Source organism: Musca domestica, unplaced genomic scaffold (assembly GCF_030504385.1).
Source record: "Musca domestica strain aabys unplaced genomic scaffold, Musca_domestica.polishedcontigs.V.1.1 29, whole genome shotgun sequence".
Taxonomy (NCBI): Eukaryota; Metazoa; Arthropoda; class Insecta; order Diptera; family Muscidae; genus Musca; species Musca domestica.
Genome location: NW_026712296.1, coordinates 2,101,488 through 2,128,887, shown reverse-complemented (window position 1 = coordinate 2,128,887; position 27,400 = coordinate 2,101,488). Strand labels below are relative to the sequence as shown.

Here is a 27,400-nt window from a genome sequence, read left to right as displayed (position 1 = left end):
CCCTATGTGTGGGAGGTACATGATTGAGTGGGTCGATATTGTCCATTTTCCCAGTTGACATAGCACCGATACAAATATTGTGATTTGCAAAGTTTGAACAAGTTTGGATGATCCGTTCTTGTTATATAAGGGACATTTTTTTTGTTTTTAATTTTTTTACTTTTTGTGGTTGAGGTACCAGAAGGAGTGGACCAATGTTGCCCATCTCCGAACTCGATCTAAGTTTGACAATTATATTACGATGTACAATGTTTTATATAAATCAGATGCTCCCTTCGAGAGTTATAGTGCGCGCCAGCCAGCCAGACAGACGGAAGGACGGACACCGCTAGATTGACTTCAAATGTTCTGGAACGGATTTCGTCCAAAGAGACCTAAACCGTTAAACCGTTATTTCGATGACCGTATCAAATGATATATACCCTCTCTAGCCGTATGGCTAAGGGTATAATTATGCCCCAGTTTTTTATAACTGACTAATGTAAGCTTGGGATTTAGGCCTATTCTTTTGGTACGTCCCTGGCTAAGGGTATGCACTGATTTCAGCCTAACACTTAACCATTTGCCAATCATAATTTAAAATAGACATTATTACATTACGAAACTACATTTTTTCACAAATTTTTTTCAAAAGTCACTATATGTTTAAAAATGTTAATTATTTTATTTAATTCCATAAAGGTGTGTGTTTGTCAAGTTCATTTACAATTTGACTTCAAATTTCGCCAAAACCAACCCTTTTAATAACTTCCGTTCTCAGAGCGGCATGACTTTCAAAACTGAATCGCAAATAAATAAAAAAGATTCCTTAGATAAAATTCTTAGAGACACATCATCGGAGGTAGTTGTCTTTATCATGCTCCACATATAAAAGAAAACTAAGCAACAATAAAAAACTCTAATAAAAAAAGATATTTGAAAAATGTCTTAATTAAATACTAACTGTTCTTTTTTCCAGCTATTTAATTAACCAGCAAGAAAGGGTGAACACAAACAACAACAAACATCAACAGTCACGTTCCACCGCGTATGAGTAATGTTATCGTCCGCGTTTGAAACAACAAATTGATCATACGTCACACTTGACGGTCGCTCACAATTCTGCTATCTCGGCCTCATTCTCTCGCACCAAATTTGCTCATATATATTTCTAGCTATTAACTGTATCTTACAGGTGTCAAAAGCCTATCGCTTTTATAATTTTTGCCGGACTTGCAAACTTTTGGAGTAATAATTATTTTTAAAACTATTTGCTAATCGTAAAATTACCCCTCAGTAAATTGTTGGCTTTATTGGGAACGTGTTTGGCTTTTTATTATCACCATCGTCGACCAAAAAACGCCGCCAAGTAGGAATGCCAAATCGGATCGGAGTAAAAGAACTTTCCAAAAAAATATTTATGATCAAATATGTCATTTTGATTAATTGTTTTTTTAAGTTTTGTTTTTTTTTTTTTACTTTAAATTTAAATCTTATCTACCGAATTATATTTGTTGAGTAAAAACTATTTAATAGTCCATTGACTTTAAATTATTTTGCCATGGGTCATTAAATCTCGAAGGGCAATAGAATTAGTAGAGGTGAGATTAGAAAAATTCAGAAGACAGTTCTGAAACACGTTAATAAAGAGTTTGTTGTGTACAGGGTGTGATGAAAAAACTGCAACCAAAATCAGACTGCTATCATTTCTAAGGCACTCGTCCGACAGCTGTTAAAATTATTCCAGTGACAGCTCACTATATTGTTTACAAGCGTAGAAAAGCATTTTGGTGAGAATTCTCCAGAAAAAATGTTATTCGTCATGGAATTCAAGCGTGATAGTGTGATTTCTTTATATTTGGCTATCGTTAGAGCACTCCAGTATTTAAATGTGAATAAATCTTTTGTGTCTCGTACCATCGCTCGATACCGTGATACTGGTAGCGTGACCCGACGTCAAGGAAGTGGACGGAAGAAAACAGCAAAATCAGGAGAAATGGTTCGAAAAGTAAAGAAGCGACTTGATCGAAACCCGCGCCGCAGTGGCTGAAAAATGGCTCGTAAGCTAAACGTATCGCAATATTGAAAAATGAGCTCGGGGTAAAGCCATTGAAATTCCAAAAAGTGCAAGAACTTACACCGCAACTGATAGAAACTGGACTCAAAAGAGGTAAGGAGTTGCTTCGCTTGGCCGAAATTGGTGAATTGCTGAATTTGGTTTTCTCCGATGAGAAAACATCCTTTGTCCAGCAGTTTGTAAACAAACAAAATGATCGTATTTACTTGCCACAGAGGTTAGCTGAAAATATGCACTTTCGGTTGGCCACCAGAACTCAAGCACCGGCCATGGTGATGGTGTGGGCCGCCATAACAGCCGATGGTCGCTCTCCGCTCGTATTAATCGACCGTGGCATCAGAATAAAATGCCGAATATTATCGCTAAAATATTCTGGAGGGTGTATTAAAGCCTTGGGCACGCAAACATTTTGGCCACAGACCTTGGACATTCCAACAGGACTCAGCACCATCACACTCAGCACGCGCCACCCATGAATGGTTACAAAATGAGGTTCCTCGCTTCATTTTCAGCGCATAATGACCACCAAAATCTCCGGACACCAATTCGTTGGACTATTGTGTCTGGAGTATTTTGGAAAGCATGGTTGGCACTAAAAAATTCCAAAGTGTCGATCACCTCAAACAAACGCTTCGCCGGTAATGGGCCAAATTACCGCAGAGCAACATTCGGGCAGCGTGTGGCGGTTTCATTGGCCGCTTGAAGGCCATAATTCGTGCTAAAGGTGACCAATTCGAATAAATCTAAACTTATTTTAAAATTTGATGCTATTTCCGACATTTTTTGCTTTCATTCAATACAATTTAAAAAAAATGTAAAAAATATGGCGTTTGACTTTGTTGCAGTTTTTTATTTTACCCTGAAATGTCTATATTTCTCTTGCAGGGGGTAAAGTACTTCATTGAAAAATTTGGTTTGGTCTTCGAACTTGACCTGCCTGCAGTCAAAAGACTGATCTTTGCAAAATTTTAGCTTCATATCTTTATTTGTTTTGACTCCAGCGTGATTATAACAAACAGACGGACGGATGGGCGGACATGGCTAAATCGTCTTAGAATTTTTTTCGCTGATCAAGAATATATATATATATATATTATGTTATGTCTAAAATTATTATTTCGATGAGTAACAAACGGAATGACGAACGTAATATACCCTCTATGTTATTTATGGTGGAGGATATAAAAATCTGTGATTCTGGCCAGGGATTTCTTTATACAATTCACTTGACTTGGTCATGAAGTCGATGAAAAAATATTTTTAACAACTCTTTGTACTTGGTAAAAATTTGACAATCCGAGATCTTCGTTCGCATTCTAAGTGATTCATTTTTTTTAAAAAAAGGAGCCCAAAAAATTGCCATACATTTTCCATTTCTAAAAAATTCTGTAATAACCACTATTGCAGCCGGAATCGAGGTGGTAGTTTCACCCCGGAGTCAACGAGTAACAATTGTATAAAATAAATTCATTTAGAGAAACAGCATCTTTCGACGCCAGATAGGTTAGCTCTGACTTCAATTACGAAATTAGCAACGATGTGCCAAGTTTTGGCTACATCGAATATTCCCTTCGAGAGCTATCGTGCATACAAGCCAGACAGACAGATGGACGCACAGGCATGGCTACATCTAGCTACAATTTTGTAAAAAGGATTTTGACAATGGGTCTAACCTAGTTATTTCTATGAGACACATTTTATCAGTATCCAGTGATATATACCCTCTCTAGCCGTAAGGCTGAGGATATCATTATATTTGTCAAGTGATTGCGACATACTTCTAATCTTATATATTTCAATTTGCAATATTTGTAATTTTGATTTATTCACTTTTAATCTCATAAAGTGGTGGTCTCAATTTATTTATTAAACAATGTCGAAAAATAACATTCCTCGCATATTTAATAATTTTCTTTTTATTAATTTTTTATTATTGAATTTAATGTTTTTTTAGATTCATTGGGAAATTAAGAAAATTAAAACCAAAATTAATTCATTTCGTTGTTCGTTGTAGAATTGCTGTTTACATACCTGTGGAACGTATTATTGCTACATTCCACAGCCACAATATATTAATTTAAAATAAATCCATACAAAATCATAGCATACTTTCAGGCAGTTAATATTAATTTTCACACACTAAGGTGCCTCACATATTCGTGAAGCAAATAATTTCAATTTAAATAATAAAAATTTTAAAGTTCTTCAAGCTTACCTGTTGCGATGACGATGTGGATGATGTTTCCTTAACACTACTACTGGAACTGGCATTTATTTGTCGACTGGTACTGCCACCACCACCACCAGATATGGCTATTTGATTGCCACCACCCCCACCATTGATGGACGGTGATGTGGTACCTCCAATGGTGCTGGGTATGCTAATACTTGGCGATGTTGTGACCGACGACGATGTCGATGAGGCTCCGCCGGGAACTGTGCCATTTTTCTTGTGGAAATTTTCAATGAACGAACTGGCCGGACTGATGACACCGCTCTGTGAACTATCCGAAAAATCTGACATCTGAAAAAAAGAAAACAAAATGGTTGATTATAAATAGCTGCAATTCAGAGCAGTTTTGTCAATGTTTATTTTAATAGATAAAAATATAGAACCAAGGTATATTTATTAGATCATCCATTGGGCGAATTCTGACAATGATCCCCTTAGTCTGTCAAAAGCTATAAAGAGAGTGTATATATCATTTAATACGGCCAAAATGTGTCTCATCGAAATAACGGTTTTAGACCCAAGGTCTCTTTGGACGAAATCTGTTTCAGGACATTGGGAGTAGATCTAGCGATGACTGGCTGGTTGGTGCACACGATAACTCTTGAAGGGAGTATCCGATTTTAACAAACTTGGTATATCGTAAAATTATTATCAATTTTAGATCGTGTTCGGAGATGGACAATATTGGTCCCCTCCCTCTGTTCCCTCACCACAAAAGGTAGAAATTTTCAAAAATAATAATTTACTGCACAGTAAGAGAAAGTATATTCCGATTTTGCTCCAACTTTGCAAATCCTAATATTTGAATCAGTGCTAGGTCATGGGCGAAAATGGACAATATCCGTCCACTCCATGCAGTATCTCCCCCACAAAAGGTTAAAATTTTGAATAATTATAACTCTTATAAAATGTGATGTAAGAGTCCGATTGCCTTCAAATCACACACATCACAATATTTGTATTAACCCAAAGTCTGGTGTGGAGATGCAATATATCGGTTCACACCATCCAGTACCTCCCCCACAGAGGGTAAAATCTTGAATATCCTTGAAGCTCATAAAACATGAAATTAACATCCGATTCCATTCAGACTTGGTATTTTTTAATGTTTCCATCAACATAAAATCTATTATAAAGACGGTAGAGGTCGGACCATTATTTCTGGTACATCCCCACAAAGGATCAAAGTTTTGAATTACCGAAACGATTACAAAATCCGAAATATGCACCTGGATCTATTCATATTTCACACATTACATTATTTTTACTAACACAAGATATACGGAGAAGATGGGATATATCAACACCCCCCCCCCCCCCCCCCCTCAAGTACCACTCCCACAAATACTCAATATTTCCATTAACACAAGACCTGTTGATCTGGACCATTTCTTTTCGTACCTCCCCCACATATGGCTCAATGTATTGAAAAACAAAACGCCCAAAGAAAGCGAAATAAGCATCCAACTCTCTACATATTTCACAACTATAAAAATTTTTCCTAACAAAAATCTCTTGTGAAGATGATATATATCTGCAAACAATTTTCAATACTTTTATCTGTCATAACTTGCGTGTCGAGTCAGTGATTGCTATATCTAAGCATATCTCTCATCATGTAACCTGAGATGAAATTGGTATTTATGATTTCGCCTAAAATTGGATATAAATGTTCGACTGAATTACACGTAGCCATACCAATATTTTTATCTTATTATATGAAGTATGAAAATGGAATACTTCGGTCGACTACATCTGGTTCCTCACGCACATTTTAACATTTTCTAAAAATGATCACATATTTCATATAAAGTGAAGGAAGTAGTCCAGGCTTGGACTATACCTGGCCTGTCCGATACGAAATGATAAATATTGGTCAATTACTTTGGAACTTACTCCATACAGGGTCCAAAACTTGAATAACCATAAGAGAAATCAAAATATATTAAGATAATCGAAAATTGCCTGAGGGTACACATCTGTCGGCAAAACCGACGAAAAGGAGAATTTGGACGCAAAAAAGTCAATGTTTGTATTATTGTCGATTGTCTGTAGAGCAAAATCAGGAAATTTTGCTGTTTTTTGGTCCATTTCAACCCCTAACTATCGTGCGATCATCTCAAAACAAGTATGATTATATTCCCTAACCCCACTTTTATTTTCAATTTCGTGAGGATCGGGTCACGATTGTGACCTGTAGCGTGATTACGATTAACATGGAGAGACGGACGGACATACATAGCTAAATCGACTCAGCTCGGCGAGATAGAAAGATCCATATATAGTTTCCAATGTCGGGGACCAATATTTCGTGATGTTACATAATTTTTGGTCCAATCAAACTTATAACACCCCCATTTATATAAATTACATATTAGGTTACACATAGACATATTAAGACACATTAAGAACTCAATTGTTATCGATGTAAATTTAAGTTCTAAAAATATAAAAATAGAACAACACATAATTGTATTCGATTTTATTGGCCGAAAGAAAAATATTAACACCTCCAAAAAAATAAAAAAAAAAACACCAAAACATACTACCTCAAATCCCATAATAAAATATGCAAAAAAGGCAGCAACAACAAAGAGGAGTAGAAGTAGAAGAAGAAAACACACACAATTGCCATCGAAAACGGTTGAGAGAAAATAGAAAAATTAAAATGCAAATCACATTGTCAAAGGAAATCCCACGTCCATTGTTCAATAGTTATTCTGCCAGCAACAATAACAGCAGCAACAATAACACCACCAACAACAATAACAATAAAGTCAATGTCTTCCCAATTGTGTGGTTGGTTGGTAGGTAAGTATTGCGAATTTAATTAACAAATTGGCGAAACATTCAACATTTTCTACACTGACAAAAAAAAAAAACGTGCAAAAAATGTCATTCGAAAATATCTACCCAGCAAAAATTTGATAGCATAATGTACCATTTTCAATATTACTAGTAATGACAACTACATACCCTCTGCATTACAAGTATGATAAAAATAATGAGTTATTTCCAGATAATTTTAAAGGAATAAATTAAAGAGTATCAGTCGATTTTGCAGTCAAATGTACACCTTCACCCAATGATCAATTATTTAAACATATTTTGACTTCTGTTATGATTATTCAAATTGTTGATCCTCTATGCAGTAGGTTCCGAATTAATGGGCCAATATTGTCCATTTCGTAAATATATTGGTTTGGACTATATTGGTTAATTCCTTCACTATATATGAGATATGTGATAGTTTTTAGAAAATCCAGATAAAAATATTGTTATGGGCATTTACAAGAAATTCGAACTTTTACAGGGTGAGATGAAAAAACTGAAACCTACTTCAGACTGCTGTCATTTCTAAGCCACTCGTCCGATAGCTGTTAAAATTATTCCAGTGACAGCTCATTATATTGTTTACAAGCGTACAAAAGCATTTTGGTGAGAATTTTCCAGAAAAAAAGTTATTCGTGATGGAATTCAGGCCTGATACTGTGATTTCTTTATATTTGGCTGGAAAACCACAAGTGGCTATCGTTAGAGTACTCCAGTACCGAGATACTGGTGGCGTAGCCCGACGCCAAGGAAGTGGACGGAAGAACAGAAAGCAACATCAGCAGAAATGGTTCGAAAAGTAATGAAGCGACTTGATCGAATGCCAAGTCGCAGTGGCCGAAAAAATGGCTCGTGAGCTGAACATGTCGCAATATTCCATTCGGCAAATATTAAAAAATGTGCTAGGGGTAAAGCCATTTCCAAAAAGTGCAAGAACTTACTCCGCCACAGAAAGAAAATAGACTCAAAAGAGCTAAAACGTTGCTTCGCTTGGCCGAAAGTGGTGAACTGCCGAATCGTGTTTTCTCCGTCTCCGATAAGAAAAAATTTGTTGTCCAGCAATTTGTAAACAAACAAAATGATCGTGTTTACTTGCTAAAGAGGTCTGCTGAAAGTGTGCACCTTCGGCTGGCCACCAGAACTCAAGCGCCGGCCATGGTGATGGTGTGGGCCGCCATAACAGCAGATGGTCGCTCTCCGTTCGTATTAATCGACCGTGGCATCAGAATAAACTGCCGAATATTATCGCGAAAATATTCTGGAGGGTGTATTAAAGCCTTGGGCACGCAAACATTTTGGCCGCAGACCTTGGACATTCCAACAGGACACAGCACGTACCACCCAAGAATGATTACAAAATGAGGTTCCTCGCTTCATTTCCAGCGCACAATGGCCACCAAAATCTTCGGATACAAATCCGTTGGACTATTGTGTCTGGAGTACTTTGAAAAGTAAGGTTGGTACTAAAAAATGCCAAAGTGTCGATCACCTCAAGCAAGTCCTTCAACGGGAATGGTCCAAAATACCACAGAGCAGCATTCGGGCAGCGTGTGACGGTTTCTTTGGCCGTTTGAAGGCCATATTTCGTACCAAAGGTGACCAATTCGAACAAATCTAAACTTATTCTGAAATTTGATGCTATTTCCGACATGTTTTGCTTTCATGTAATAAAATTAAAAAAATGTAAAAATTATGGCGTCCGACTTTGTTGCAGTTTTTTTTATCTCACTAGTGCCAGGACAGATGCGAAAATGGACAATATCTGTCCACTCCATGAAGTACCTCTCCCACAAAGAGTCAAAATTTTGAATAATTATAGCTTTTATATAATGTGATGTAAGAGTCCTATTTTCCTCAAGTCACACACATTACAATATTTTTATTAATCCGAGGTCTGGTGTGAAGATGGGATATATCCGTAAATTCCTTCTGTTACCTTTCACTCAAACAATTCCTTCTGGTAAATAATCAAAACGACTATAAAATCCGAAATAAGTATCCGTTTCTCTTTATATTTCACACATCCCATTATTTCTACGAACACAAGATCTGCTGTGAAAATAATAACAATAAAAAAAATATCGGTTCACTCCTTCTGGTACCTTCCCCACGAAGGGTCAAAATTTTGAATATCCATGAAACTCATAAAACGCGAAATTAACATCCGATTTCATTCAAACGGGCTGCATCTCAATATTTCCATCAACAATATCTGTTATAAAGATGGTGGAGATCGGACAATTTCTTCTGGTACCTCCCCGAAATGAGTATCCGGTTCTCTTCAAATTTCACTCATTATTTTTACTAACACAAGATCTGCTGCGAAAATGGGATGTATCGGCGAACTTCTTCTGGCACGTCGCAATATTTATATCATATTTATTTAGGTCCGATACGAAATGGACAATATTGACCCATTCCTTCGGAACCTACTCCATAGAGGGTGAATAATCATAACAGAAGACAAAATATTTTTAAATAATCGGATATTGGTTGAGGGTATGAATCTTTCGGCCAAACCGACTGATACTTTATAACTTGTTTTTTTTTTTTTTTAATTTCCATCCATTTTTTATTTGTGTATTTACTGCGCTTTAAATTGCGCAGCCACCACCCACCCACTGTTCTGTTTTCTGGTCGATCGTTGAAGGCAATTGATTTATCTCTGTCTCTACAACATTGCCATCGTTCAAAGTGATTTCCTTATTGATATTTATTATTATTCTGAGTATTGGAAACCAATGCGATATGTGGTTATGGCCATAATTTTGTTACCCGGTTTTGAAACACGCACCACACGTCTTAGCCGGTGTCCTTAATAAATCAAAAGAAGGCGTTTTGTAGCGGTACTCACACTTTGTCATTGTGTTAAAGTTGTTGTTGTTATTCGTTTTTTCTTCTATAGCAAATGATTTATGGTGGCAGCAGATACAGATTTGAAATACGAGACGTGCAATTGTAGAAATAATATTAATGCTATTCTTTTAATAAGAATTATTGACATTTAAAATTGAAATGGCAAATTTTTAAGTTTAGATTTAGCTCCTTAAAGAACATTTGATGGATTTTCCAGGTCATGGTCAGCGGGTCATAAAAATATGAATTATTCTTGCATATGCCATGGAAGAACAACAAAATGTCAATATTTTTGAATGTTGTTAAAAAATGTCTTCTCTATGTATCAAATGCCATGACTCAATAAAATTGGTATTTAGTTTATGTTTTTTTATTCATTAATCATAAACTTAACTTTTTTTTGAAATACCAGTATTTAACATAATCTATTACTTTCCCATCACCTGGAAAAAAAATATGTTGACTATACCCCCATATAAAGGAAGCTTAATATTTAACCTTTAAAAGGTCGTTGGCCAAAACGAAAATAAAATAAAAAAAAGGTGGAAATGAAATAATAAAACACCATTACACACAAACACACATATATACATGTATTCCATGAATGTGCATATTATTCACGTGTTTTGAAGAAATTTCCAGATATAGTTAACGTTCACCAAGCCAACCAACCACATGTGGTGTCATTATTAGTTTTTTCTCTCTCACAATGCTTTTTTACGGCCATGTTTTGAACTATTTTTGGCCACCAAACAAAAGTAGCCAAAAAACCATTTGACTGTGTTTGGTTACACACATTTTATTGGTAAGAGATCGGAGTGCTGTTGAATCATAGCCGCAAAAATTATTTGTTTGCCAAATTTGGTTCATCGCACAAGCAATGCTCCACCATTTGGATACAATGGCTAAGAAGGGTGCACTTAAAGAAAAATGTCTGTAAATTGTTTTAGATCAAGCAAATCTTAAACGGATCTAAAGCGAATGTTCGAAATAAATTTATAATTACACCCTTAGATTATGACTAGGGGTATATGGGTTTAGACTATGGCTATGGAGGGTATATATCATTTAATAGGCCAAAATGTGCCCATCACGGTTTTAGGCCCAAAGTCTTTTTGGAGGAAATTCGTTTCAGTGCATTTGGAGTCGACCTGTCTGGCTGGTTGTCTCAAAGTAGATACCTTCTTTTGTCCCAACATAATATTTTTACTAAACTTAGATCGAGTTCGAAGATGGGAAATTTTTAACGACTTCTTATCGTACTTCCCTCAGATATATAATTCAAACTTGGCACATCGTAATAATTGGATAAGACTTAGGTCAGGTGCAAAGATGGGAAATATTGGGGTACTCTTTCTGGTACTTACCCCACAAAAACATGTTGGTCAGAAATAACTTCCGTATCACGTAAATTGCGATATTCGTTTTTTTTTTTTCCAAATGTGGCAAAATCTCAATAGTGCGGCCTAATGCTAGATCATGTGTGAAAATCGAAGATATCGGTACCTTCAAAAAGGCTCCAATAAACTATATATATAAGAGTAGTGAAATAACTGAATAATTGATCTAAAATCTTGAAATTTTGCATGAGGTACAGTCGTCTGGTAAGACTGGGTTTTTGGAAATTCGTAGTAAAAGGGTACGAAAAGTACTAAGTAGTACTAAAAATTGAATAATTGGTATCGGACAAACTTAATAAGCTAGAATTTTTAATGGGGATCACTGAAGGATTGCAGGATCGATGTACCAAAGGGTTTTTGGAAATTCGAACTTTTAGGTAACGAAAAAATTCCTCAAACTTGATATTGAGGTCTCTGTTAGTATCTGGAATTGAGATATGGAGGTGGTTTTGTACAATATCTGGTATTGGGTGAAGAAATAGTGTTTATGTGTAGCCTTAACATACAGGGTGAGATGAAAAACTTGCAACCAATTTTAGACAGCTGTCATTTCTAAGCCACTCGTCCGACAGCTGTTAAAATTATTCCAGTGACAGCTCATTATATTGTTTACAAGCGTAAAAAAGCAAACAAAATTCAAGCGTGATAGTGTGATTTCTTTATATTTGGCTAAAAACCACAATTGGCTATTGCTAGAGCACTCCAGCATTAATGTGAATAAATCTTTTGTGTCTCGTACCATCGATCGTTACCGTAAGGTACCAACCGGTGGCGTAGCCCGACGACAAGGAAGTCGACGGAAGAAAACAGAATCATCAGCAGAAATGGTTCGAAAAGTAAAAAAAGCGACTTGACCGAAATCCGCGTCGCAGTGGCCGACAAATGGCTCGTGAGCTGAACATATCGCAAAATTTTCAATTTGGCAAACATTGAAAAATGATCTCGGGGTAAAGCCATTGAAATTCCAAAAAGTCCAAGAACTTACATCGCAACAGAAAGAAAATAGACTCAAAAGAGCTAAAGAGTTGCTTCGCTTGACCGAAAGTGGTGAACTGCCGAATTTGGTTTTCTCCGGTTCAGAAGTTTGTAAATCTTCGGTTGGCCACAAGAACTCAAGCGTCGGGAATGGGCCAAATACCGCAGAACAACATTCGGGCAGCGTGTGACTGTTTCATCGGCCGTTTGAAGGTCATAATTCGTGCCAAAGGTGACGAATTCGAACTTTTGCTTTCATTCAATTAAATTAAAAAAACTTAATAATTATGGCGTTTGACTTTGTTGCAGTTTTTTATCTCACCCTGTATAGCCCTTTGGTAATGATCAAAAGTGTCCCTGGGTAATGGTAATTTTTATATCAAAATTACGTCAAAAAGCGTTCGTGAAGTTTGGTATCTCAAACATTGATTCCAGTAAAATTGAAGCACATCTCTCTGAAACTGTTTAATTTAATTTCAAGTATTGTGAAATAAATCTAGAGACGTAGAAAAGGTAATAACATCGTCACAAGCTACCACAAATGATTGAAATAAATTCGATCGATTTCAACCCACACCAACTTTCAATTTTAAAATCTCTAAGAATTTAAAACGAGGTATGGTCATTCAGTTCAAGTAAAACTACAATAATTGTTCACTTTGATTAGGCAAATTGTGGACTTCTTATTGAGCAAATTATATGCAGACGAACACTCTATGACGTAGCCGTTGGGGACCGATGACTAACTACGTTATAGGGAAACTTCGCTTTAGGAAGAGGGAGACTAGAAATGATTTTAAAAATATTGTGGATTAAAAACCACAGTTTATCTCTCTCTTTTAGCCTCTCTCTAAAACGAAGATTCTCTATAACGTAGATATTCATGAGTTCGGATCGGGGTAGTTCGTTATTGAGAAAAATCTTTATAGAGATGATCGACAAAACAATTTTTCGAAATATTCTGTAACAAAGAATTTTTTCTCTTCAACGGTTGTGTATTTTAATAAACCAGCTAACTATTGTAAACTAGCCCTATGATATTCGAAAATACCTCACCCCCTTTTTCCAGTCAAAGTAAAACTCGCCTAAACCATTTATACACATGGTGGTAATTCAAACAGTACCCTATCAGAATCAACTGCAAAATATTTTGCTAGAGGCAAATTCAGAGAATTGCCCACACACGCTAATAGACTCATTAGATTTGTTATTATTTTTTCTTTTTTGCTTTGCTTTGTTTTGTATTTTTTTATAAGGTTAATGAGCGACATAAAAATGAAAATAAAATTAAAGCTAAATGCAAATTAGTCTTAAAATTATATGGTGCGGATTACCCCACGACTGAGGAGATGGCATGTAATCTCACATTATAAAGACCCTATATGGCGATAGAAATATTCACCGGAATTTCAGTGGAAAGCCATGATTCAACAGCATTGATAGTCATCTTTACAGATAGTATTTAACAAAAATTAACAAGGTAGACTGCATGATCCAATTTTGCGATTTGTATTTTTTTAAATAACGGTAGGGAATATTCTTAAAATTCACAAAAATTGCCAGAAATTAAAAACAAAAATAATTTGAATATTAAATCAACAATATTTCGGCAAGGAGTTTTTGGACGACGATTCTTAGTAAGGGGGAAATCTAAAAAAACGACCCTACAGAGTATAATATTCAATTATTATCCTGGAAGTCCTTAAAAACATGTACTAAACTTTTAACAGAAGAAGTACAAAAGTGCATTAATTTTGCGCAGGAAAGTTAGAAATATTTTCTAAAAAAGCAATATTTTGGTCAGAGGACAGAATTTGTCTTTTAAATATCCACGATTTTGATCAGGGCGTCCATCAAAATAATTTTAGAAAATCCAGAGGATCCTTCAATATTTTTCATAAAAAATACAATTTTTTTTGTTAGTAAATCTCGCAAAATAATGTTAAAAAATCGATGAGGTTTGGTCAGGAATGAGTTTCGTCTTCCACAATTTAACCTTTATTTTTATTTTGATAGCAATACTATCATATTCGAAGTTTCGATCACCTCCGATAGTCTACCACTAACTTCATATGGGATTTAAGACTTTTTTAAAAATTAGGCATTTTGGTGAGGCGGTTATTGGTTACTAGAAAGATTATCCTGCGATTTGGAATAGCTGGGTTAATATTATCGTTTTATATGAGACTAGCAAGTGGCCGCTACTTCGTCAGCAAAAAGTCCATCTTAAAATTTTCAATTCGTTCCAACAGTTTGTGTTAGGCATTTTTAGTACCTAAAATGCACAACTCGTTCTGTTTGCCAAAAAAAAAAATATCAAAACTTCATATATCGTACTAAAGTTTCAGACTTTCTAAGTGTTAATATATAACAAGTTTTTTTTTTGCTTTCTCGGAAAGAATAATAGGAAAATGTTTTCCCTTTACACCAAAAAGCCTTTAAAATCTTTTGGAGAAGGATATAAGTAAAACTCAATGGACCCACATACCAAATTTAGTAACATTTGTACGCATATCCGAAACAATCTACATCTCTCCATCCTAGACACCAAGGGTGATCTTAAATTAGTACCATTTAGTACTTGTCGTACATATTTCAAAAACAATTTCCATACCTCAATCCCAAATACCTCAATATCAAATTTTTAGATGCCAGATCTATCCCTTCACCCAATGCCGAATTTAGTACCACTTAGTACTTTTCGTACAATTATAGTACACATTTTCAAAATAACCACCAGATTTCAATTCCAGATACCAAAATTTCCTTATTCAAGATCTATCCCTTCACTCAATACCAAATTAAGTACCATTTAGTATTTTTCGTACAATTGTAGCACACATTTTGAAAATCAACCAAAGACACCAACAGTGAACTCTATATCAAATTTCAGGATTTCAGCTCTATTTATTCCCCCAATATCCAATTTAGTACCACTTAGTACTTTTCAAACATTTATAGTACACATTTTCACAACCACCTCCATCTCTTAACCGAAGATACTAGCCGTGACATATATATCACATTTCAGGACTTCTGCTCCATTTCTTTACCCAGTACCAAATTTACTACTATTTAGTAATTTTCGTACAATCATAGTATACATTTCCAAAATCACCTTCATATTTCAAATCTAGATACCACGAGACGCCTCAATATCAAATGTGAGGATTCCAGTCAAATCTTTTCCCCATTACCAAAATACAGCACAATTTAGTACTTTTCGTACAATAGGAAATGTGTACTATAATATCCGAAATCACCTCCATAATTTTAGATTTCAAGCACTGTACAGGGTGAGATAAAAAAAACTGCAAAAAGTCAAACGCCATAATTTTTACATTTTTTTTTAAATTTTTTCAATGAAAGCAAAAAATTTCGGAAATAGCATCAAACTTTAGAATAAGTTTAGATTTGTTCGAATTGGTCACCTTTGGCACCTTTGTGGCCTTCAAACGGCCAATGAAATCGTCACACGCTGCCCGAATGTTGCTCTGCGGTATTTTGGCCCATTCCCGGCGAAGCGCTTGCTTGAGGTAATCGACACTTTGGCATTTCTTAGTGCCAACATTGCTTCCGGTATCCGGAGATTTTGGTTGCCATTGTGCACTGGAAATGAAGCTACGAACCTCATTTTGTAACCATTCTTGGGTGAGCGAGCTGAGTGCGATGGTGCTTGAGTCCTGTTGGAATATCCAAGGTCTGCGGCCAAAATGTTTGCGTGTTTGCTTTAAAACACCCTCCAGAATATTTTAGCGATAATATTCGGCATTTATTCTGATGCCACTTGATGACGTCGATTAATACAAGCGAAGAGCGACCATCGGCTGTTATGGCGACCCACTCCATGGCCGGAGCTTGATTTCTGGTGGCCAATCGAAGGTGCACATTTTCAGTTGACCTCTTTGGCAAGTAAACACGATCATTTTGTTTGTTTACAAACGGCTTGCACTTTTTGGAATTTCAGTGGAATGGAATATTTTGATATGTTCAGCTCACGAGCCATTTTTCGACCACAGCGACGAGGGTTTCGATGAAGTCGCTTCTTTACTTTTCGAACCATTTCTGCTGATGTTTGCTGTTTTCTTCCGTTCACTTCCTTGGCGTCGAGCTACGCTACCAGCATCACGGTAGCGAGCGATGGTACGAGACACAAAAGATTTATTCACATTTAAATGCTGGAGTGCTCTAACGATAGCCATTTGTGGTTTTCCAGCCAAATATAAACAAATCGAATTATCACGCTTGAATTCCATCACGAATAACTTTTTTTCTGGAAAATTCTCACCAAAATGCTTTTGTACGCTTGTAAACGATATAATGAGCTGTCACTGGAATAATTTCAACAGCTGTCAGACGAGGTTCTTAGAAATGACAACAGTCTGAAGTTGGTTGCAGTTTTTTCATCTGACCCTGTATAAATGTGAGAGAGTTAATTTGTTTACATTACCTTGTAATGAGGTAGTATTCGCCTAAAGTTGATTCCCTTTTTTCATTTTTTTATTATGTAACACATTCTCATCACTTGGAAATTAGTAAAATAACTAACCACTTTTTACCAAATGGTAATACAAGTTATAGCTTATTACATCGTAATGACCTATTCTGCTCGTTTTCCTCACAAAAAATGTTGCTGGATATAAATCCCACAAACGAAAATATTTATTACTCGAATTCTTACCGACAATGTCATTTGCAATAGTATTAATAAATCACACACACAGAAATAAAATCGATTACATTGCAATTAAGTGCCGCTCAGAGGCCCATAGAAGCGACAGTTACAGGCAATGGTTGCATTTAATTACCCCCAATTCCAAATTGATGGATATTTGCCCAACAAATAAAAGGTTTCCTGTGTTGTCTTTTCGTTGCAAATGCAGTTACATGCGAGTGTTGTAGAGCAAAATGTGTTCCGACTAAAGAGATTTGTGGGGACGATGGTGAGACGCTACACGATAAAATATGTACGTCGAAAAACATGGAGACACACCCATCACTTTTTTTAAAATAACTGCAAAACAGCTACGTTCAAAATGAAATCAAGCAACACCTTATTTAGTTTTTTTTATTTTGTTTTCGGTTAAAACAAACACTTGAGCGTAAAAGAAAATGTGATAAAAAATGTGAGTTATTTACCTCAAAAAAAAAAAAAAAAAAAAAAAAAAAAAAAACAATAAGCGGGTCCATATTTTTTTGTTTATTCTATCTTTCAGACTTAACAAAAACGAAAAAGAAGCCAACGGGGGAAATCCCAAAGCGTTGTGGCATTTACAAGGTTTCCAACGACAACACCCTTGATTGCAACCGACATGTTTTATGTCTTTTTTGTAGTCAAAGGATAACACCACAGTTACACAGACACTTGACTGCATGACAAATGCCGTTACAAAAACAAAAAGCCATAAAGCATTTCAAGTTTTTGTAAATATGCCAATGGCGCCAATGATTTTTAACCTTTTGTCAGTTTTTTTTTTTTTTTTTGTAATGAACTCAGTTGAAGAAAAGAAGAGATTTGAAATCACAAAATGTGAAACCACAATCAAACGAGGAGACAAAGTTCTGGGCATGATTTCATTTAACGCTTGTCAAATGAGGAGAAAGGAGAAAAGTGGTTCTGTTAATACACTCTGGAAAAGAAATAATCAAATTTTATTGAAAATATTTTAGATTTTTCATTTAAATATTACTATCATTCCAGGGAGTCAAATATGACAAAGGGTAGAATCTTGTAGATCCGGGTAGAGTATATCTGGAATATGTTTTTCTGTGGGAGTAATTTATGACTTATTAGAACGCCAACCAAGAACTCAAGAAATCGGTTGACCTTTTAGTTATTTATCAATTTGTAGAGGTCAATTATGACTTCGAAAAATCAGTTATGACTTCTATGTACAAGAGCCACTTATAACATTTTTAAAAAAGTTATCTATGACTTGAAGGGAAGTCATTTATTACCTGTGAATTCAAAGGAAATCATCTATGATTTCTAGAGAAGTCACCAATGACTTCTAGGGAAGTCATCCATGATTTTATTGGAAGTCATCTATGACTTCTAGAGAAGTCAAATATGACTTCTGTGGCATCTATGACTTCTAGGGAAATCATCAATGCCTTTTGTGGCATCAATGACTTCTAGGGAAGTCATCAATAACTTCTAGGGAAGTCATCAATGACTTCTAGGGAAGTCAATGACTGACTAGAAAAGTCATCTATGACTCCTACGGAAGTCATCATTGACTTCTAGGGAAGTCATCATTGACTTCCAGGGAAGTCATCCATGACTTCTAGGAAAGTCATCTATGACTCCTAGGGAAGTCATCAATGACTTCTAGGGAAGTCAGCAATGACTTCTAGGGAAGTCATCAATGACTTCTAGGGAAGTCATCAATGACTTCTAGGGAAGTCATCAATGACTTCTAGGGAAGTCATCAATGACTTCTAGGGAAGTCATCAATGACTTCCAGGGAAGTCATCAATGACTTCAAGGAATGTCATCGATGACTTCTAGGAAAGACATCTGTGACTTTTATGGAAGTCATCCATGTTTTCTATGGAAGTCGCATGGAAGAAGCCATCAATGACTTCTAGGGAAGTCATCTATGACTTCTAGGAAAGTCATCAATGACTACTTGTGAAGTCATCAATGACTTCTAGGGAAGTCATCAATGACTTTTAGGGAAGTCATCAATGACTTCTAGGGAAGTCATCAATGACTTCTAGAGAAGTCATCTATGACTCCTAGGGAAGTCATCTATGACTCCTAGGGAAGTCATCAATGACTTCTAGGGAAGTCATCTATGACTTCTTGTGAAGTCATCAATGCCATCTAGGGAAGTCATCAATGACTTCTAGGGAAGTCATCAATGCCATCTAATGAAATTATCAATGACTTCTTGGGAAGTCATCAATGACTTCTAATGAAATTATCAATGACTTCTTGGGAAGTCATCTATGACTTCAAGGGAAGTCATCAATGACTTCTAATGAAATTATCAATGACTTCTAGGGAAGTCATCTATGACTCCTAGGGAAGTATTCTGTGACTCCTAGGGAAGTCATCAATGACTTCTAGGGAAGTCATCAAATGAATTCTAGGGAAGTCATCTATGAATTCTGGGGAAGTCATCAATGACTTCTAGGGAAGTCATCTATGATTTCTAGGAAAGTCATCTATGACTTCTAGGGAAGTCATCAATGACTTCTAGGGAAGTCATCTATGACTTCTAGGAAAGTCATCTATGACTTCTAAAGAAGTCATCTATGACTTCTAAAGAAGTCATCTATGACTTCTAAAGAAGTCATCTTTGACTTCTAGGGAAGGCATCAATGACTTCTAGGGAAGTCATTTGTGACTTCTAGGGAAATCATCTATTACTTCTAGGAATGTCATCGATGACTTCTAGGAAAGTTATCTATGACTTCTAGGTAAGTTATCTATAACATCTATTTGAGTTATCTATGACTTCTAGGGAAGTCATTTATGATTTCTATGGATGACATTTATGTCTTCTAGGGATGTTATTTACGACTTCTTGGGAAGTCATTTGTGACTTCTAAGGAAGCGATCTATAACATCTACTTGAGCCATCAATAACTTCTACGGTGGTCATCAATACTTCAATGGGAGTCGTCAATGACTTCTAGGGATGTCATTTATGACTTCTAGGGGAGTCATTTATGACTTCTAGGAAACACATCTATGACTTCTAGGATATTCAACTTGACTCTGATGATTTGTATTTTAATTTAATCATCTTTCATTTCCGACTTCTGCAATTCATCTTTGATTTCCAGGGAAGTATTTTATGATTTCTGGAGAAATTATCGATATCTTCTGGAGATTTTATCCATGACTTCTGGAGAAATCATCCATGACCTCTAGGAAAGTTTGTCAAGGAAGGTCATTTATGAATATTACTACGGAAAAATACGACTTATATCGTCAGTGACTTCTAGGAAATTTATTTATGTAATCATCTGCTACTTCTAAGAAAGTCATCCATGTTATTTTATGTCTTCTTGGCATGTCATATATTGCTTTCGCAAAATCAATCAACAATATTTACTAAAATTTAATGACGAATCCCCTTCTAAAAATTATATTCTACCTTTTTCGGGGTGAATGTTCGATAAAATACGTTTTATCATGGAGTTCATAAAATTTACTCAATTTGTGTCGTTCCGCTCGAATTGAACTTGCCCATTATTTTACCTGTTCTGTTTACTCTTCTAATACTAGTGTTCTCTAATTTTTGCTGCAAAGCCTCTACATCCGTATTTACGTTGTTTTCCTATTTCTCTTCAAATCCCATTCGGTTTCACTGCAAACCGATTGCGGCTGTTTGTCACCCAGATGTTGAAGTTCAAATTCAAGGTAAAATCTTTCTATTTTTGCATTGGCGAATAATGTGCAACCATTTCGATTCTCTTTTCCTCTTCTTGGGTCGTCTTGCCTATTTTTTCGATTTAATTAAAAGGGAACGAACAACAAATTATAACAATGCTGTAGATTTTGATTTATTTTTAGCGCGTCAATGGGCCAAAACAATGCCCTCCTCTGCAGCGGCAACGGTGGCAGCAGGAAAGAGGCAATGAATGATAAGTGTGCAATTAGCATTCTCTGTTTAGATTGTGATAAATGTCAAATGTCTAAACAGGTAAAAAATAATAGAGTCTACTAGAATCGAATCGAAGCGAATGTGACAGATGTGCTGCTGGTGATGTAGACATACACTTGAATAGCAATTGTGGTTCAACGTAAATGTTTGGGATGCCAAGAATCGAAAATACACAGGAAGAAAGCAATTTCGTAGGGTAGATGGGAATTGTTATGAAATAGAAGGAATTTGCAAATCAAAACAAACAATGTCTACCGAAATATGCCAAATCATTTTCAATGTAAAATCGCAATTCGATTGATTTCTACCAATCTCCCTAACAATATGCAATCAAAATTGTGTTATTAGAAATACAAAATACAACAATTCTTCATTACACTTGCGTTTATCAAAAGAGTGCCCGTGGGCACTATGTGAGAGCAGCTACACAATCCCATTTTTGAGTGCAATTTCACTAAAGAAACCGTCGTATGGTAGGCTACCCATAATACCCAATTATTTGTCAGTATTTGAATTTGTTTGAATCCAATTGTAACTTACCTGAAAATATAAGAACAAATATTAGATTAGATTTCAAGTCAGCAATAATAAATACAAATTTGGAAACAGAAGCATCGACACATAATCAATGACCCCTATATAAGTCATCAATGATTCCTATGGAAGTCACCAATGACCTATATGGAAGTCATCTATGACGTCTATGGAAGTCATCTACGACTTCTGTGGAAGTCATAAGTCATCAATGACTTCTATTGAAGTAATCTATGACCTCTATGGAAGACATCTATGACTTCTTTGGATTTCATCTATGACTTCTGTAAAAGTAATCAATGACTTCTATAGAAGTAATCAATGACTTCTACGGAAGTCATCAATGACTTCTATGGAAGTCATCAATGACTTCTATGGAAGTCATCTATGACTTCTATGGAAGTCATCTATGACTTCTATGGAAGTCATCTATGATTTCTATGGAAGTCATCAATGACTTCTATGGAAGTCATCAATGACTTCTATGGAAGTCATCAATGACTTCTATGGAAGTCATCAATGACTTCTATGGAAGTCATCAATGAATTATATGGAAGTCATCAATGACTTCTATGGAAGTCATCAATGACTTCTATGGATGTCATCAATGACTTCTATGGAAGTCATCAATGACTTCTATGGAAGTCATCAATGACTTTTATGGAAGTCATCAGTGCCATCTGTGGATATCATCTATGATTTCTGTGGAAGTCATGTATGACTTCTGTGGAAGTCATCAACGACTTCTATGAAAGTTATCTATGACCTCTATGGAAGTCATCTATGACTTCCTTGGATTTCATCTATGACTTCTGTAGAAGTTATCAATGACTTCTATGGAAGTCATCCATGACTTCTATGGAAGTTATCAATGACTTCTATGGAAGTCATCCATGACTTCTATGGGAGTCATCAATGATTTCTATGGAAGTCATCATTGACTTCTATGGAAGTCATCAATGACTTCTATGGAAGTCATCATTGACTTCTATGGAAGTCATCAATGACTTCTATGGAAGTCATCAATGACTTCTATGGAAGTCATCAATGACTTCTATGGAAGTCATCAATGACTTCTATGGAAGTCATCTACGATTTCTGTGGAAGTCATCTATAACTTCTATGGAAGTCAGTAATGACGTCTACTTGAGTTTTCTATGACTTCTCTGGAAGTCATCTGTGGCTTCTATGAATATTATGTCTGACTTTCTTTCTCTGAGTGTAAATGCAATCGCCAATAAAGTGATTGCAATAATAACTAATGATTTCGATTACAATGAAAATGTATGTAAGTATGTACGTGAACAAACAACAAGAACTCGAACAGTGGGTGTAGGTTAAATAGGTCGAAACCAATAAATCACATTCACATTTATCATCAATTAATGGCAAACAAGAAAAAAATAAAAACCATCAACACAAAAACAGGAAAAATATCTGTCATTTGCCTCACGTCACGCCTCCAAAATCACATATAAGCCGACCCCTCCCCCTCAATATTGAATGGGATGTGGGGGATGACAATGGCTTTGGCTGCGGTCACAACACAACAGCTACAGAGGCGCGATACAAATTGAAATCAACAACAATATTGACATTTATTGCTCAGTTGTAACTGTTCGATGATCGATTGATTAATCGATCATGCGGACTGTCGAACGGTCGGTCGTTGCGTTGTATGGACCTTGGTGTTTTAATATCCCTGTTTGGATTTGTGAATTTTTGCATGTTTCCAATTGATTTATTGAGACAATTTCGCTGCTGTTCATCGGTGTTTATTTTTTCTTCTTCCTCTTTCAGCAGCTGATTAATGTGTAAAACGGAATAGCGAAAATAAAGTGGATAAAAATGAAATAACAAGACATGTGAGCGTATGTAGCAGACAAAATTGAAAACAGAAATTAGTTTTGCTAAGGCGGAAATGCTTGTGAGGTAGTTAGTTGTTAATAGCTCACACAACGCTGGCACAATTCTCCGACCCACTATTAGTATGACACAGTAGCCAGTACTCGTTATACCTGTGATATCTGTTATAGAGTCCGAATCTATTAAGGGGGCCTGTCTGTGTCTACAATTGCAATTTCATGAGCAATTAAAGTAATTACGAGAACCAGAAGCGAGAGACGTAAATGTTTAATGGAAAAATCAAAGCTTTTTTCATACAAAAGTTTATAAGTTTTCATTGAAATCTATTTTTTATACAATGTCAAAATCGGCCCAATCCAGAAAAAATTATTACAGGGGAAATCCAGCAGATTATAAAAGTAAAGCTAAAGGTAAGAACAGAAGACAAGCAACGTGACCTAAATAGATGGGGCAAGTTTCGCCCTCTTCTAACCTTTAGAATTTTTTTACCAATAGCATACATAATATGGAGGGTATATTAAGTTCGTCATTACGTTTGTAACTCATCGAAATAATTATTTCATCACCAGCGTAAAATTCTTAGACGATTTAGCCCTGTCCGTTCGTCCATCTGTCCGTCTGTTTTTATCACGCTAGAGTCAAAAGTGATTAAGGTATGAAGCTAAGATTTTGCACAAATCTGCCCTTTGTCTGCAGACAGGCCAAGTTCGAAGATGGGCTATCTCGGTCCACGATATCGTATAGCCTCCATATAACAGTACCCCCATGTTCGGTATTTTGATTATTGTAGCCAATTTTTTTTCATTGAAATTGTCAGAAAATCCACAAAAGGAATTTCTTCTGAGTACTTTACCGAGTGGGAAAAAATGTCTAGGTGAGATGAAAAAACTGCACCAACTTCAGACTGCAGTCATTTTTAAGCCACTCCTCCGAAAAAAATTATTCCAGCGACAGCTCATTATATTGTTTACGAACGTACAAAAGCATTTTGGTGAGAATTTTCAAGAAAAAATGTTATTCGTGATGGAATTCAAGTGTGATAGAATGATTTCCTGATATTTGGCTGGAAAACCATCGTTAGAACACTCCAGCATTTAAATGTGAATAAATCTTTTGTGTCTCGTACCATCGCTCGTTACAGTGCTCGAAGTCAAAGAAGTGAACAGAAGAAAACAGCAACATCAGCAGAAATGGTTCGAAAAGTAAAGAAGCGACTTGATCGAAACTCGCGTCACAGTGGCCGAAAAATGGCTCGTGAGCTGAATATATCGCAATATTCCACTCGGCAAATATTGAAAAATGAGCTCGAGGTAAAGCCATTGAAATGCCAAAAAGTGCAAGAACTTACACCGCAACAGAAAAAATAGACTCAAAAGAGCTATAGAGTTGCTTCGCTTGGTCGAAAGTGGTAAACTGCCGTATTTGATTTTCTCCGATGAGAAAACATTCGTTGTCCAGCAGTTTGTAAAAAAACAAAATGATCGTGTTTACTAGCCAAAGAGGTTAGCTGAAAACCAATGGTCGCTCTCCGCTCGTATTAATCGACCCTGGCATCAGAATAAATGCCGAATATTATCGCGAAAATATTCTGGAGGGCGTATTAAAGCCTCGGGCATGCAAACATTTTGGCCGCAGAACTTGGACATTCCAACAGGACTCAGCACCATCGCACTCAGCACACGCCACCCAAGAAAGGTTACAAAATGAGGTTCCTCGATTCATTTCCAACTTACAATGGCCAAAATCTCCGGATACCAATCCGTTGGACTATTGTGTCTGGAGTATTTTGGAAAGCAAGGTTGGCACTAAAAATACCAAAGTGTCGACCAACTCCAGCAAGTGCTTCGCCGGGCATGGGCCAAAATACCGCAGAGCAACATTCGGGCAGCGTGTGACAGTTTCATTGGCTATTTGAAGGCCATAATTCGTGCCAAAGGTGATCAATTTGGAACCAAACTTAACTTATTCTAAAATTGGATGTTATTTCCGACATTTCTTGCTTTCATTCAATAAAATTAAAAAAAAAATGTAAAAATTATGGCGTTTGAATTTGTTGCAGTTCCTTCTCACCCCGTATATGTACATACATAAATGGTCTAATGCTGGGTGGTATATTTCTCCCCACTTAAGATTTTGAAAATCATTTTTCAAATACTTTAAAATTGATTGACATTCAGCAAATATAACAACTCAAAGCAGAATTAATTTAAAACAAATTATAATCCTCATATCGCCACATCAACAACTCTCGGCAATAGCTTTGCTGCAAAGCAATAAAATCAAGTTGTTCATTTGAATCGTGACTCTCGATTTGTTGTCGAACACTTTTTTAAAAAGAGGGGAGGTTCGCAATAGATTTATTCAGTCGAATGTGAAAATCTAATTACACAGTTTAATGCAGGTTAAGACCACTTGCTTTTCTGCTGTAACTACTGTATAATACCCTATGGCCTCGGCTGGGTTTGCAATCAGATTGGAAGTTACTTTTTACAAATAAATTAGATTAGTTAATGAAGGCTGACATGGCTTAAATTGTATTCCAATCGAACATATGGCACTTTAATCTACATAAATCTCATATTCGCAACATCCCATTCAATGTTGCTATAGGGTGTCACTCGCACACATACACATACTCGCAGACATGACCACTCAATTAATATTGATTAATGATCGAAATGTGCAGAATATGAATATGCCAACTTGTATTCAATGGAACTAAGACAAAATATATTCAAAAATGATGCTGTTGATCTGTGAGCTGTCAAATATCTAAAAAAATCTAAAAAAATCTAAAATTTAGTATTGATGCGAAAAATTCGGTTCAACATCACGTATGGAAATGTCAATAAACTCTGCAATGCAGTTTCAATGTTATCGGAGGGGCAATGATGTGAAATGACTGATGGAACAGCAAAAGAGAACGAAATACAAATTTCAGTTATCGAATGGAAAAATGAAGTATTTTGGAATGAGAGTCACTGATGGAAGGCAGGATAGATGTTTTTTTTTTGGTACTAAACTTCTAAAATTGTGTTATTATGTGAACAAAAAGAGCTAATAACTTGAAATTTGGTAGGAAAATCAAGGTTGGAAAGCAGGATAGGTTAAAGAATGCGTGGTTGTCTAAAACACAACCACTCCACTCGGAGACTGGCCAATTGTGTTCAAAGGCCATCGTCCCAACAACTGGAATATTGCTGCTCTCCGATTTATCCTCGTCCGAAGACTTGTTCCCAACTGGACTCACCTTCTTGACGAGGTCGGTTAAGAGAGAGGCAAATTCCTTTTCAAGCGAACGTTTTGGCAGTAACGGATGATTATTCTCGAACTTCCATACTGCCTTAAGGTTCGCCTTGATTGGGGTTTTCCTTCTCGTAATTTGTGGGGGGTCGGACTGAAAGCTTGGGCCCTCCTTTTTGCTTCACCCTCCTTTAAGCTGGAGTCATCGCGTTTGCTTCGGTTATTGGTGGATGAAGTAGCCTCGAAATCACTTCGCACGATGACATTTTGCATCTGAGGGTTGACTGCATCGATGCGGTTCTACTTCTTCAGTTAACCTCACCTGGGCGCCTGTCTGGGAGTTCTCCGTAGATTTTTGGATTGATTAATCTTTCTGAGATGAGGGCATGACAGTGACGTCGAGCTCCTCCTCTGAGAGAGGTGCATTATTTCCGAAGCCAAATGGAATGCTCTCTTGGCTAAGCTTTAGAATCCTGTTTTTTTTTTTTTTTTTTCAAGAAGAGCGGACAGCTGTTGGCTCTGTCTCTGTATGCTCTAACACACAATGTCTCGGTAGGTTAATAGGGTCGAGTACTCACCCGCATTTAAAATTATGTCGTATAAGTATAGACGACGTTTTCGTCGCTTCAGCGTGTCCGGAGGAACATCAAATTAATCCAAGAAGGCTATTTAAAAAACTTCGTGAATATGGACTCACCATCAACATCGACAAAAGTGTTTTCGGAGCTGTTGAATTGGAATTTCTCGGTTATCTCTTGATCGAAGAAGAGTTTAAAGCCTTCTT

General features: G+C 36.2%; 1 protein-coding gene across 6 annotated transcripts in view; it reads right to left on the bottom strand.

Annotated features, from left to right (window-relative positions):
- LOC101888424 (NAD(+) hydrolase sarm1) overlaps window positions 1-27,400 on the bottom strand; it is a 177,478-nt gene that overhangs the window by 63,509 nt on the left and 86,569 nt on the right. For all 6 annotated transcript variants that reach the window (XM_059124473.1, XM_059124474.1, XM_059124475.1 and 3 more), the window contains one exon: window positions 4,272-4,580. In XM_059124473.1, coding sequence (XP_058980456.1) covers window positions 4,272-4,580 — 309 coding nt within the window. The remainder of the gene's footprint in view (window positions 1-4,271; window positions 4,581-27,400) is intronic.